The following is a 14,199-nucleotide window of genomic DNA, read 5'->3' on the forward strand; positions in this document are numbered from 1 at the left end:
AGCCCTAACTCACTCCTGTTAAAGCAGAGCAGTCAGCATGTGTGGCTGATGAGCTTTTGCAGTTTCTCTGTTTTGCAGGTGTCACCTCCCTTGCTTGCAGCCCTGGCTCCCTCTCATCATGTGGTGGGGCTGGTCTCAGGAGGCACAGGCCACAGGTTGGTGGGGAACTGCTGTTCCTCTTGATAGACCGCTATTCATGGTACCCTGTGTCTGCCCCTGTGTTTTTTCACCCCAAACCAGATGAGGAATGCAAGAGAAGACTAGAGCTAATGATATCTAAAACCAGTATTTTACTTATTTATCTTTTGAATTCCCCCCCCCCCATTTTTCTTAGGCACTTGATGAATTAATACAGAAAGGCTTGCCTCAAGTTCTGGTTGCAATTGGCCATCAGCATCTCTTAAACAAGTTTTCTTTTGTGAAAGCATACTTGTTAGTAAGTGTGGCTGCAACAATAAATTGTGTCCCAGAAAATCTACTGAGAACAGTCTACCATGGATTTTTGTCCGAGAGGAGCAGAGCCAACCTCCCGAGCTTGAAAGGTGATCTTCCGCTTTATTGTTTGTTGCTTTTCTTTCTTCTCACTGTTTCCAACTGTGCCCGTCTGCACCCCAGTAATCCCTATGAACAGTTAGTATCTGTTCTTCCATATTTTCTTCTAAATTTACTAAGGATGTACATATGTACACGTTTATGTTTGGGGTCACATCCATCCATATATCTCCATAGCCATACGTTACACACACACCCCATATAGAATTGGTCATTTATTCAAATTATGTATTTCTCTATATTTTTTGCATCTTGCCTTTCTTGTGCAGAAGAATTTCTAAAATTTCACTATGTCAACTGCGTTGCTTTGGTTCACTGTCCTGGCTGTGCAGTGTTCTCTGTTGTGAGTGTCCCCCCTCGATATGCACTCTCTTTGTTTCCAGGGAGCAGGGCTGAAGCACTGCCGGCCCGTGTGATATAGTGTGTAGTTCCATGCGATAAGGTGCCCACGACGGAACTTGTGGGCCATACGTAGTGCAGATGTGGTTTGCAAATGTATTAGATTTCATCATAAAAATAATTGATTTTCACCATCAAGTACGATGTTTACTGTGGGTTTTATATGTATGTCTTTTATCAGATAGAGGAATTTCTCTTTCATTCCCAGTTTTTGAATAATTTTGTCATGATAGAGTGTTGGATCTTATTAAATGCCTTCTCTGCATCTATTCAGATGATTCTGTGACTTTTTTATAGTAATATGGTATATTAATTGGTTTTTGAATGTTTAACCAATCTTGCTTTCTTCATCATGGTGTATAATTTTTTATCTGTTTCTGGTTTCTGTTTGCTAATATTTGCTGAAGATATTCAAATCTGTATTTATGGAAATATTGGTATGTATTTTTTTGTGTGATGTTCTTCGTCTAGTTTTGGTATCAGAGTAATATTGGCCTCTGTTTTAAAATGTGTATTTTATTATTATTCTGATATAGTAAGGCCAGCAGATTAGAAGGTGGCTGGCGTTGAACACAGTTTGTGATACACAGCTCCCCAGAGAAGGGCTGTGCCACACAGTATGGAAGGGCCACCTGGGGAGAGCCACCCGGGAGGCGGCAGGAGCAGCGAGAAAAATGCGGGTCGGAACCCTGTGAGGGTCCATGCTCCCTCAGGCTCCTCGCAGGGTTCTTTCCGGTCAGGCTCCAGGCATTTGTTTTCTTTGTCTCTCCCTTTCTTCTTTAGGGAAGAAGACCCAGGCCCAGATCTCCCTGCTGGGCCTTGCCCAGGGCTCAAGCCTCCCCCTAGACTCAGCCCCCGTCTAGCTCCAGGACCTCCTAGTGTAGGAGCGGAGCCAGGGAGGGCGATGAGAGGAAGTCAGATGTGTTCAGACGCATGTTATTCTAGACTCATTCTTCCTCCTCGCCACACTTAGTGTCTTTAGGTGGGCAATTTTTGCAGTAATTCCTGGTCAAATAATGACTTGCAGTAGTTTTTCTCTCTTTTCTGTAGTCTAGAAACCATGTTTACCAAAGCAGGCAGTGTCTGTGATCTGAATTCTCTCAATTCTCCCTGGCAAAGAGTATGGGCCAACTTCATATTGTGGCTGGGGATTCTGAGATATTTGAGGATTATCAATTGTGCTGTTTCAGATGGTGTCATTTTTCAGGCCTAGAGCTTGTGAAAATCAGAACTGATGCTTCCAAGAAGATCTTATTAAAATATTATAAATATCTAGAAGACCTTAAATACGATGGGGACCTTAGAGGTTCTGGAATTTCCAGGGCAGGAACCAGCGTCTGATCAATCACTTGAATAACATCACTAAGCATCCAAAAGTTCCTTTCAGAATTGTCTGATTGGTTGTAAGAATTTGCCTCAGTCTTCTAATGTGTGATGTTTAGAGACTATTTAATATAGCAATATATTTCTAATTACTATTGTAGGGTTTTTAGCATTAAATCTATGGATAGTTTCCCAATTAATGATGCGTTTTATAAACTAATTTTTAATTTTGAAACTAACCACAGATATCCTTGGTTCTTTCAAAATTTTGTGTTTTATAGATCTCTGTTTAAAGGATGATAGAAACTCATTTAATCATCTTAGAAAAGCGAAAGATGAATTCACTCGTAACGCAATAAAGGTAAGTTTTACAATGTTTTCAAGTCATAGTAAATCAGTTACCAAGATGCCCACCATCTGGCCACTGACAGACCCACCTTCTGGGTTGCGCTCGTTGTTAGGAGACCAAGTAGATCTCTTGCCTAGGCCTGGGCCGGGCTGAGATGGAGTCTACTGCCCGTGAGAAAAGTCAGATACCCAGAGGTGTCAGACTCTGACTCTGCAGCCCGATTGGGTGCTGCAGGACATGCGATTTTCTATTGGATAGCATTTCAGAGTTCCAAACCCTGTATCTCATTTCCTGATATTAATAGTGAAACAACAGCAAGGAAAACAGCTACCATGTAGTCAGTGCTTTCCACATGATAGGCATTATGTGTGATTATTTTCACAGGCGTATGGTGTAGGTATTAATCGTTTTTGAACTGTGTTGTGCTGAACCATGAGAAAATTGAAGCCTAGACAGGAGGAAATTCGCTAACATTATGCAACTAATCAAATACAGATCATGCACTTAACCGTCATGCAGATTGGCTTAGAGTTGATACAGTATTTACTTCTCTGTGCACCCAAGACTTCAGAGGCCCATTCCTGGAAAGACTGGTCAGTCCCTTTCTGTTTTGCCACATCAGGTTGCGATTCCCCATTGATGGCCCCCTGTAAAATCTCATTGTCCTCACATTACCCGTGAGGTGACTCAGCTAACTTGAAATGCAGTAGACTCTTATTATTCACAGATTTAGTATTTGCTAATTTGCCAATGCCGAAATTTATTTATAACCCCAAATCAATATTTATGGCTCTTTTGTGCTCATTGGTGGACGTGGCAGAGCATAGAAAGGTGTGCATTGCCCAGCACGCACTTTCCCAGCTGGGCTGAACGAGGTGATGCACTGAGCTTTCATTTCCACTCTTCTACTAAAAATAAGTGTCCTTTTCACAGTCTATTTATTGCCATATTTTAAAAAAATGTTGTGCTTTTTTCGTTGCTGGTTTCATTATGACCCACAAACTCTCTAGTGCTGAAGTACTGTTCAGTGTTTCTAAATACAAGAGGGTTATCATGTGCCCTATGGAGAAAATAAGTTTGTTAGTTAAGTTTCCGTCAGGCATTAGTTACAGAGCTATTGGCTGTGAGTTCAAGGTTTGTGAATCTATAGTAGATATTAAATAATGTTTTTAAACATAAACACACATCGAACACAAGGTTATATATTGATCAGTTGACAGCAAATGTTGTGGCCAGAGGCTCCCGGGAACACATTCCTGTATTTCCCCTGAGAACAATGGTTCAGTGTTTGCTAATTCAGTGTTTGCAGCAACTTTATTGAATGTAGCTGCTGTAAATAAGCATGCGTGAGCATTGGCTGCACATTCACTAAAGGGCAACTGCTGTACGTGTCTACTCTTGCCATTACTTTCCTTTTTATTCTCTGTTGTGTTTTTGCTGTTCACTGATGATAATCAAATTTCCTCTTTTGATCTTCACTTGTCATTACTTGCCAGTACAAAAAATACTTAATGGCTAAGAATGAGATGTTATTTGTATTATTTCTGAACTTGTGTGATTGTGTGGTCTTCTTTTTTTTTTTAAGTCAATTTTACTGACAGAAGCTGAAGAGAAACTAAACTCCCTTGTGGCCGAGTTGGGGCAGCCAGGCCAGAAGAACCTCTCCCAGGGCTCTGCGGGCCCGCTGGAGATCGTGGTGCAGGCCCGGCTGCAGCTGGCTGCGATCGCCCTGCAGAGGCACCGGGCTGCCTACAGGTGAGTGAGTCTCCATGCCCCGGGGAGAGCTCTCCTCACCCGAATTTGTTAAATATGACTAAACTTTATAAATTCCTAGATTAATAGAGCCTACTTATTTTATATTATTCAAGGAAGTTTCAATACATTATTTTTCTGAAAACCACAGATTAAATGCATTGTCTGTTTTAATCTTCCAGCTTTTTTAATTATACCGAAATTCCATGCATTAAACTCCATGCATTCAATTCAGAATTTGGAATGGGAGTTAATTTTTAGATGGTCATTCTCTTCATAAAGGAGGAACCCCCCCCCCCTGCAGCTTTTGCAAAGGGGGCAATCAATTCAGCAGAAATCCCCTTTTGCTTTGATTGGAAACATACAATCATTTCATCAGTGAGAGCCTTGACTGAAGGCCGTTCTGTGATTAAAAACCTCTAAGTTTGATTTTATGCTAGAGACAGTATAAGTTTTTGGAAATTTATACTTTTTGTGGTTTCTAAGCAGCGATGAAATCCCTAAAGCCTATTTGGAGCAGTGATTTTGAGAGGGTGGTCTGCACACCCCCTGGGTGTGTCCCTGAGAGCTTTACAGGGATCTGTGAGATCAAAACCATTGTTAATATAAAACCAGGGTGCCATTTGCCTTCTTCTTGTGTTGTTACTTCCATTGATGCTGTGAAAGCAACAGTGGTAATGCTTCCAGGTCTCCCTGTGGGTCAAAGCAGCAGGCACATGTGTAGTCACGGTTGCTTCACTGCCACACACTTGCAGCTGAAAAAGGGTCAGCTTCACTGACCAGTGCCTTTTATGAAGCAGCAGGATCTGTTACATTTATGAATCCCTCTCCTTGAATCTGTTGTGGAAATATGAAACGGGAAATACACCTGCAGCACTTATGTCGCACGTCAGTTTGCTCGCTGTCTTGAGAAAGAGCATACGTGTGATTGACTTGAGAGGCAAACAGCTGTTTTGTTTTTTTTTCATGGAATGCCATTTTTATTTGGAAACCCCCCCCCTGCAAAATGTAGTTACTCAGACTTGAGTATTTGACAGGCATTTTGTTGAAAATGAGCAAAATGGACATGCCACTTCTAGGAAAACAGCTAATAGTATTGGTTACCAGCCATGACATCTAACCTTTCATGGTTAGATGAAGAATTCCTTCCAAAATTAGAATTTTGGAAAATTTGTATTTGCCACCATGAACTTGACAGTTTACTAATGCTTATTTTTCTGATGAGATTGGTAGTAATATTAACAAGCATCATTTTCAAAATTGTGTGATGAAATATTTAATCTTTAAAGGAGTTTGCATAAACTCAGAGAGCTAATGTTTTGCAAATGGCCAGTCCATGATGTTCCAAAGTCCTGGTTAATGAGCTAGACCTACAGGTTTCATGTACGAGAGCAGGAAAAGTTCATCAATGTGTGGTGCTAGGTGCCACACTGCAACAGACTTTCAAGAAACCAGAGCTTGTCACGTTTTTGTGTAGTCTCAAAGAATAATGTTCACAGTTGTTTGAAGAAGCTGTTAAAATACTCCTCCCATTCCCAACAACGATCTGTATGAGGGCCTAGTCTTTATATACTCCAGTCAAAACAATATGTACAATAGACTGAATGGAGAAGAAGATATGAAAGTCTTCTATTAAATAGATTTTCTCTTAAACCAGACATTAAGCAAATTTGCAAAAATGCAAACAATGGCATCATTTGTGCTAATTTTCTTGATGTTTTGGAAAATATAGTTGTTTTCCATTAAAGTGCATTATTAATTTAGCTTGTAATGGGTTTCTTGTTTTTATTTTTAAAGAAATTAATAAATATGAAGTTAAACATTTCTCAGCTCAAGTTCTAATATGGTAAATATTGATGGAGTTCTTTGGGGTTCTCAGTCATTTTTAAGGGTATAAATGAGTGCTGAGATTCTTTAAAATTTTGAGAACCACTGGTTTAGTGTATTGTTACATTTATAGCTGTCTTTGAGAATACCATGGTAGGTGATGGATGATAACATGGGCTTAGGAGAGTAATATGCCATTTTTTTTGAAGTTTGAAGAGTGAAGAAACGTTTACTATATGATTCCTATAGAAAGTATATGATGCAAACATATTTAAATATTTATATGTTAATGACAATAAAATATAAGACTATATGATTTCCTATAGAAAAATATAGAAAATACAGTACTCTTTTCTCAAACAGTGTGTCACACAGCAACAGCGGCCCTAGGAAATCTGTTTTTTGTTCACATACCTTCATTCTTTTCCTAGCTCTCTGCATGTCTTACACCCTTTTGGTATGGAATAATGTAAGTGACTTTTATTTTTTAGGGAAGAAGTAGAAACTAAAAATTACAAAAAGGCCGCAGGAAGGAGTGTTAGAGTAGGACTTTAATTTGCAGACCAGATAGACATATGCAAATAATGTGCAAGTGTATCTGAATCACCCCTGTTTCAGCACGCACCTGGTCCTTGGGACAAAACCTGCAAACACTTTGATGTTACTGCCTCTTTGCAGCAGAACTGTCATTTGGGGAAGCCTGCTGTCAAGATGAATGAGTTTCTCTTAGGTGAACTTTACCTCCCACGAGCTTCTGTTTGGGAGCTGCCGAAAGTGTTGGACAGTCTCTTTCCCACATGATGGTTACCTTGACATTTCACGATGCTTCTAATAAAATTACACGTCAAGGAAACTGAAAGACACATTCCCTGGGGTGACAGGTAAAGGGAGCCGCATGGGTTTGAGGAGAACAAACTGACCATTTTGTCATGAATATTAATGAGAAATAAATGGGATCAAAGTTATTCAGACTATATTTCTACTTCTTTTAGGGCTGCCTCTCTCAGAATTCTGTCTTTTAAAAAAAGTGTTCCTTTCTGTTCTCTTTTCTATGATATTTATTGTTTATTTTTTATTTTTATTTTTTTCAATTTTTTTATTTAATTATTTTTCAAGTACAGTTTTCAGTCTATTACTCCCATCCCATCCTACCCTCCATCCTCCCCCCTCCCTCCCATTTCCACCCTTCTCAGTTGTTGTCCATGTATCCTTTATATAGGTTCCTCTAAATCCCTCCCTTATTTCCCCTGAAATTCCCTCCCCTCTCCCCTCTGGTCACTGTCAGCCTGTTCTGTATTTCAGTGTCTTGGGTCATATTTTGCTTGCTTGTTTGTTTTGTGGTTTAGGTGCCTGTTAAAAGTGAGATCATATGGTATTTGTCTTTCACTGCCTGGCTTAATTCACTCAGCATAATGCTTTCCAGTTCCATCCACGCTGTTGCAAAGGGTAGGAGCTCCTTCTTTCTTTCTGCTGCATAGAATTCCATTGTGTAAATGGAACCATAGTTTTTTGATCCATTCATTTACTGATGGGCACCTACGTTGCTTCCAACTCTTGGCTATTGTAAATTGTGCTGCTCTGAACATTGGGATGCATAGGTTCTTTGGGATTGGTGTTTCAGGGTTCTTAGGATATAATTCCAGCAGTGGAATTGCTGGGTCAAAAGTCATATTCATTTTCAGTTTTCTTAGAAAATTCCATACTGTTTTCCATAATGGTTGTACCAGTCTACAATCCCACCAACAGTGGACCAGAGTCCCCTTTCCTCCACACCCTCTCCAACATTTGTTGTTTATTGCTTTGTTTATGATAGCCATTCTCACCGGTGTAAAGTGGTATCTCATTGTAGTTTTAATTTGCATCTCTCTGATAGCTAGTGATATTGAGCATCTTTTCATGTGTCTCTGGATCCTCTGTATGTCCTCCTTGCAGAAGTGTCTGTTCAAGTCCTTTCCCCATTTTTTAATTGGGTTAGTTGTCTTCTTAGAGTGAAGTCGTGTGAGTTCTTTGTATATTTTGGAGATTAAACCTTTGTCTGAGGTATCATTGGCAAATATGTTTTCCCATACAGTTGGTTGTCTTTTTATTTTAATGCTGTTTTCTTTAGCTGCGCAGAAGCTTTTTATTTTGATGAGATCCCATTTGTTTATTCTTTCCTTTATAGTCCTTGCTCTAGGGGACATATCAGTAAAAATGTTGCTGCGTGAAATATCTGAGATTTTCCTGCCAATGTTCTCCTCTAGGACTTTAATGGTGTCATGGCTTATATTTAAGTCTTTTATCCACCTTGAATTTATTTTGGTGTATGATGTAAGTTGGTGCTCGAGTTTCATTTTTTTGCATGTAGCTGTCCAGTTCTCCCAACACCATTTGTTGAAGAGGCTATCTTTACCCCATTTTATGATACTGCCCCCTTTGTCGAATATTAATTGACTGTAGAGATTTGGGTTTATTTCTGGGCTCTCTATTCTGTTCCATTGGTCTATGTGCCTGTTTTTATGCCAGTACCAGGCTGTTTTGATTACAGTGGCCTTGTAATACAGTTTGATATCAGGTATTGTGATCCCTCCTACTTTGTTCTTCTTTCTTAACATTGCAGCTGCTATTCGGGGTCTTTTATGGTTCCAGATAAATTTTTGAAGTGTTTGTTCTATGTCTGTGAAATATGCCATTGGTACTTTAATAGGTATTGCATTGAATCTGTAAATTGCTTTGGGTAGTATGGACATTTTGATGATGTTAATTCTTCCAATCCATGAACACGGTATACGTCTCCATTTGTTTGTGTCTTCCTTGATTTCTGTCTTCAGTGTTGTGTAATTTTCTGCATACAGGTCTTTAACCTCCTTGGTTAGATTTATTCCCAGATATTTTATTTTTCTTTTTGCTATATCAAATGGGATTTTTTTCTTGATTTCTGCTTCTGCTGATTCATTGTTAGTATACAGAAATGCCTTTGATTTCTGGATATTGACTTTGTATCCCGCTGTTTTGCCAAATTCATTTATTAGTTCCAGCAGTTTTTTGGTAGAGTCTATAGGATTTTCCATGTACACTATCATGTCATCTGCAAACAGTGACAGTTTTGTTTCCTCCTTTCCGATTTGGATGCCTTTTATTTCCTTTTCTTGTCTGATTGCTGTGGCTAGAACTTCCAATACTATATTAAATAGAAGTGGTGAAAGTGGACAACCTTGTCTTGTTCCTGATCTTAGTGGAAAAGCTTTCAGTTTTTGCCCATTCAGTATGATGTTGGCTGTAGGTCTTTCATATATGGCCTTTATTATATTGAGGAATGCTCCCTCTATTCCCACTTTGCTGAGTACCTTTATCATAAATGGGTGTTGTACCTTATCAAAAGCTTTTTCCGCGTCTATTGATATGACCATGTGGTTTTTGTCCTTGCTTTTGTTTATGTGGTGTATTACATTTACTGATTTGCGGATATTGAACCATCCTTGCATCCCTGGGATGAATCCCACTTGGTCATGGTGTATGATCTTTTTGATGTATTGTTGGATGCGATTTGCCAATATTTTGTTGAGGATTTTAGCATCTATGTTCATCAGTGATATTGGCCTAAAGTTTTCTTTCTTTGTTGTGTCTCTATCTGGTTTTGGAATTAGGATAATGCTCGCTTCATAAAAAGAGTTTGGGAGTTTCCCATCATTTTGGATTTTTTGGAATAGTCTGTGAAGAATAGGGGTTAGCTCTTCCTTAAACGCTTTGTAGAATTCTCCTGTGAAACCATCTGGTCCGGGGCTTTTGTGTGATGGGAGTTTTTTGATTACTGCTTCAATTTCATTTGCTGTTATTGGTCTGTTCAGGCTTTCTACTTCTTCTTCATTGAGTTTTGGAAGATTATATTTTTCTAGAAATTTGTCCATTTCACCTAGGTTTTCAAATTTCTTGGCATACAGTTCTTCATAGTAATTCCTTACAATCCCTTCTATTTCTGTGGTATCAGTTGTAATCTCTCCTCTTTCATTTCTGATTGTGTTTATTTGTGTCCTCTCTCTTCTTTTCTTAATGAGCCTACTTAAAGGCTTGTCTATTTTGTTTATCTTTTCAAAAAACCAACTCTTGGATTCATTGATCCTTATAATTGTGCTTTTGGTCTCTATGTCATTTAATTCTGCTCTGATCTTGGTTATTTCCTTCCTTGTACTTGCTCTGGGCTGTCTTTGTTGTTGTTCTTCGAGTTCTTGCAGGCGTCGGGTTAGGTTGTTTGTTTGAAATGTTTCTATTTTCTTTAGGTAAGCCTGTATTGCTATGAACTTCCCTCTCAGGACTGCCTTGGCCGTGTCCCATAAGTTTTGGGTTGTTGTGAGTTCATTTTCATTTGTTTCCAGAAACTTTTTGATTTCTTCCCTAATTTCAATCTTGACCCATTCGTTGTTTAATAGCATACCATTCAGTCTCCATGATTTTGGATGTTTGGGGTTTTTTCCTGTGGGGTTGGTTTCTAATTTCAGTCCCTTGTGGTCAGAGAAAATGCTTGGTATGATTTCAATTTTCTTGAATTTGTTGAGGTTCATTTTGTGTCCTACCATGTGGTCTATCTTTGAAAATGTTCCATGTGCATTTGAAAAGAATGTGTATTTAGCTTCTTTGGGATGAAGCGCTCTATATATATCAGTCAAGTCCATTTCTTCTAGAGTTTCATTTAATGCTGCTATATCTTTGTTGATATTTTGTTTGGAAGATCTGTCCATTTTTGACAGTGGGGTGTTAAAATCCCCTACTATAATTGTGTTGCTGTCAATATCTTTCTTGAAGTCTTCTAGGATTTTTCTTATATATTTGGGTGCTCCTATGTTGGGTGCATATATATTTATGATGTTAATGTCTTCGTGCTGGATTCTTCCCTTGAGCAATATGAAGTGACCTTCTGGGTCTCTCTTTATGGCCCTTTTTTTGAAGTCTATTTTGTCTGATATTAGAATTGCTACCCCGGCTTTTTTTTCTTGTCCATTTGCTTGGAAAATTTGTTTCCAGCCTTTCACTTTTAGTCTGTGATGGTCTTTTGTCCTGAGGTGGGTCTCCTGTAGGCAGCATATGTGTGGGTCATGCTTTCTTATCCATTCAGCTATTCTATGTCTTTTGATTGGAGCATTTAATCCATTTACATTCAAGGTTATTATTGATAGGGACTTATTCATTGCCATTTTTGTACCACAGTTCCTCTCTGTCTCTCTCTTTTCCTTCCTTTCCTTAAAGCAGCCCTTTTAGTATTTCTTGTAGAGCTGGTTTGGTGGAGGCATATTCTTTTAGACTTCTTTTGTCTTGGAAGCTCTTTATTTGGCCTTCTATCTTGATTGAGAGCCTTGCTGGGTAAAGTAGCCTTGGTTGTAGGCCTCTGGTTCTCATTACTTGAAATATTTCTTGCCATTCTCTTCTTGCTTGGAGTGTTTCCATTGAGAAGTCAGTAGCTAACCTTATTGGGGCTCCCTTGTATGTTACTTCCTTTTTCTCCCTTGCTGCCTTTAGGATTCTCTCTTTGTCTTGAAATTTTGCCATTTTAATGATGATGTGTCTTGAAGTGGGCCTCTTTGGGTTCCTCTTGAATGGGACTCTCTGTGATTCCTGGATTCGTGTAACTTTTTCTCTCATCAAATTAGGAAAATTTTCCATCATTACTCTTTCAAATAGGTTTTCTATCCCTTGTTCTTCTTCTTCTCCTTCTGGTATTCCTATTATTCGGATATTATTACGTTTCATATTATCTTGCATTTCTCTTAGTCCATCTTCATTCTTTTTGAGCCTCTTTTCCCTTTCTTGCTCTTTCTGGGAGATTCTTTCTACTGTGTCCTCCAACTCACTGATCCGATCTTCTGCCTCATCGATCCTGCTTTTCATTCCTTCTACTGTGTTCTTCAGTTCCGAAATTGTATTCTTCATTTCCTCTTGTCCTTTGGTGATAGTTTCTATTTCCTTTTTCATGTTGATATAGTTTGCGGAGAGCTCATGGTAGCTCCCCTCTAGTTTCTGGTAGCTCCCCTCTAGTTTCTGGTAGCTCATTGTGAGCTCTTTGAATTTCCTGATAACTAGTGCTTTGAATTCAATATCTGATAGCTGACTTGCCTCTCTTTCATCTAACATTATTTCTGAGACTTCCACCTTTTCTTTCATTTGGGCATTGTTTCTTTGTCTTCCCATTGCTTATGAGACTCTTCTTGTTAGCTTCAGCTTCTTAAATTGATCTGTTCTGACTCCCTAGGTTTATGGTGTGAACTTCTGTGGTAGAATTCCTGTGAAATTCAGTGGTACAGTCTCCTGCAGGTATCTTGATGTTCTCTGCTTCCACCTACTCCTTTCTTTGTGTGTGTGTGATCAGCTGGAGGGGGAGGCAAAATGGTTTATGACAGCAGGAGAGTACTTTATGATATTTACAGTCACAGCTGGCAGAGAAGAGATAGAAGATCTTTAGGCTCTATATAGTGTTAACTGTAATCTTCAACCCAATTTGCCACCTCTAGGAAAGGATAGACCAAAGATAAGTCTCTTGTTGGGGAGGGAAGGCTTGTGAGTTGTATCTAGAAAGCAGTGAGGTTGCAGGTGGTCAGATTTTGAGGTAAGGTGAGAGTAAAGAATAGTAAATAGACGTAGCGTGTGAGCAAGTAGAGTTAATCACTACAGTAATAGAATTCAGGAACCTGTAAAGTGGGCTAAGACTGGAGAGATGTGTTGTGAAGTATTTACAGTGCTATAGAAAGCAACAAACAAACAAACAAACACACAAAAAAAGGGCAAGAGAAGTGAGGAAAAAGCAATAAGTTTGGGGTGAAATGAAGAGGGACTAAAACAGGAAAAAAGAAAGGAGAGGAACAGAGTACTGAAAGATACAGCAACAATAAAATTAAAAAATATATACGATTACTGAAAAAAGTTTAAAAATAAAAGTAAAAAACAAAAACAAAAAAACAAAAAAAACCCAACAACAAAAACTCTTCCTTGTCGGTTTCAAACTGTCCAATCTGGTTTTTCTGGTTTCGGTGGGACCCCTCTGTGGACTGGGTTGTAGGCCCAGGCGCACACCCGCCCACCAGCCAGGCTACCAGACTGGGGTGCAGGCGCCCGCCAACCTGACAGGCTGCCTTGGTCCCACGGGATCTGGTACTGTCCTGTGGCTGGGTGAGAAGCAAGTCAAGCTGCCTTCACATAACACCTCAGTCCACTTTCCAGTAAAAACTTCTCCAGAAAGCATGCCTCTCAGCCCAGCCCAATCCCCAACCTGACTGGTTAGGACAATGCTCCTCTCAAATTTCCTGGGCTGGCAGGCTGGTGGGCTGTTGACCACAGAGATCGCAACTGAACACGGCCCCCTGTCCTTGCTACCCTCCCTGCACACCTAGGCAGACAGGTCTCTGCCACCCAGCCCTGCCTAGATGGTGAGGGAGGGAGCCAGCTCTTCCAGGGACCCCGCAGCCGGCCCAGTGTTCCACTGGGTGCTGGGCTCCCTACGAGTCCTCCGTGGCACTGGCCACGGACGGAAGCCTTTACACCCCTAACACAGTGGCAGCAGCGGCTCCGAGGCGTTTTGGGCTGGCCCAGGGCAGCCGGTCCTGCCACTGCCGCTTTTGTCTTTACTCACAGTTGCCGGGGTCCCGATGAGTCCTCTGTGGCAGACGTCCCTGTCCCTGGGTGCAGGGGGAAGCCTCTGGGCCCCGACCGCTGAGGCAGCCAAGGCTCCAAGGTCTTTATGCGCCGGCCAATGGCTGCTGTCCTACCGCCGCCGCCACCTCTGCCGCCACCGCCACCTCTGTTGCTGCCCTTGACTTTTCTCAGGGTTGCCGGGCTCCCGATGAGTTCTCCGTGGCAGACGCCCTTGTCGCTGGGCACAGACGGAAGGAAGCCTCTGGGCTCCAACCGCTGTGGCAGCCGCGGCTCTGAGATCTTTACGCACCGGCTAATGGCTGCCGCCGGTCTGGCCGCCTCCGTCCTTACTCACGTCCCTGAGACCCCAAGGACCTCTAGCTGTCTGGTTCGTCACTATC

General features: G+C 40.6%; 1 protein-coding gene across 1 annotated transcript in view; it reads left to right on the forward strand.

Annotated features, from left to right (window-relative positions):
- The window catches only part of CFAP54 (cilia and flagella associated protein 54), a 259,785-nt gene that overhangs the window by 171,408 nt on the left and 74,178 nt on the right, over positions 1–14,199 (forward strand). Inside the window, exons 49-51 of the mRNA XM_037068126.1 lie at positions 335–542; positions 2,556–2,635; positions 4,209–4,378. Coding sequence (XP_036924021.1) covers positions 335–542; positions 2,556–2,635; positions 4,209–4,378 — 458 coding nt within the window. The remainder of the gene's footprint in view (positions 1–334; positions 543–2,555; positions 2,636–4,208; positions 4,379–14,199) is intronic.

The sequence above is a fragment of the Sturnira hondurensis genome, unplaced genomic scaffold (assembly GCF_014824575.4).
Source record: "Sturnira hondurensis isolate 20B ecotype Veracruz unplaced genomic scaffold, ASM1482457v3 Scaffold0017436, whole genome shotgun sequence".
In the NCBI taxonomy this organism is placed as follows: Eukaryota; Metazoa; Chordata; class Mammalia; order Chiroptera; family Phyllostomidae; genus Sturnira; species Sturnira hondurensis.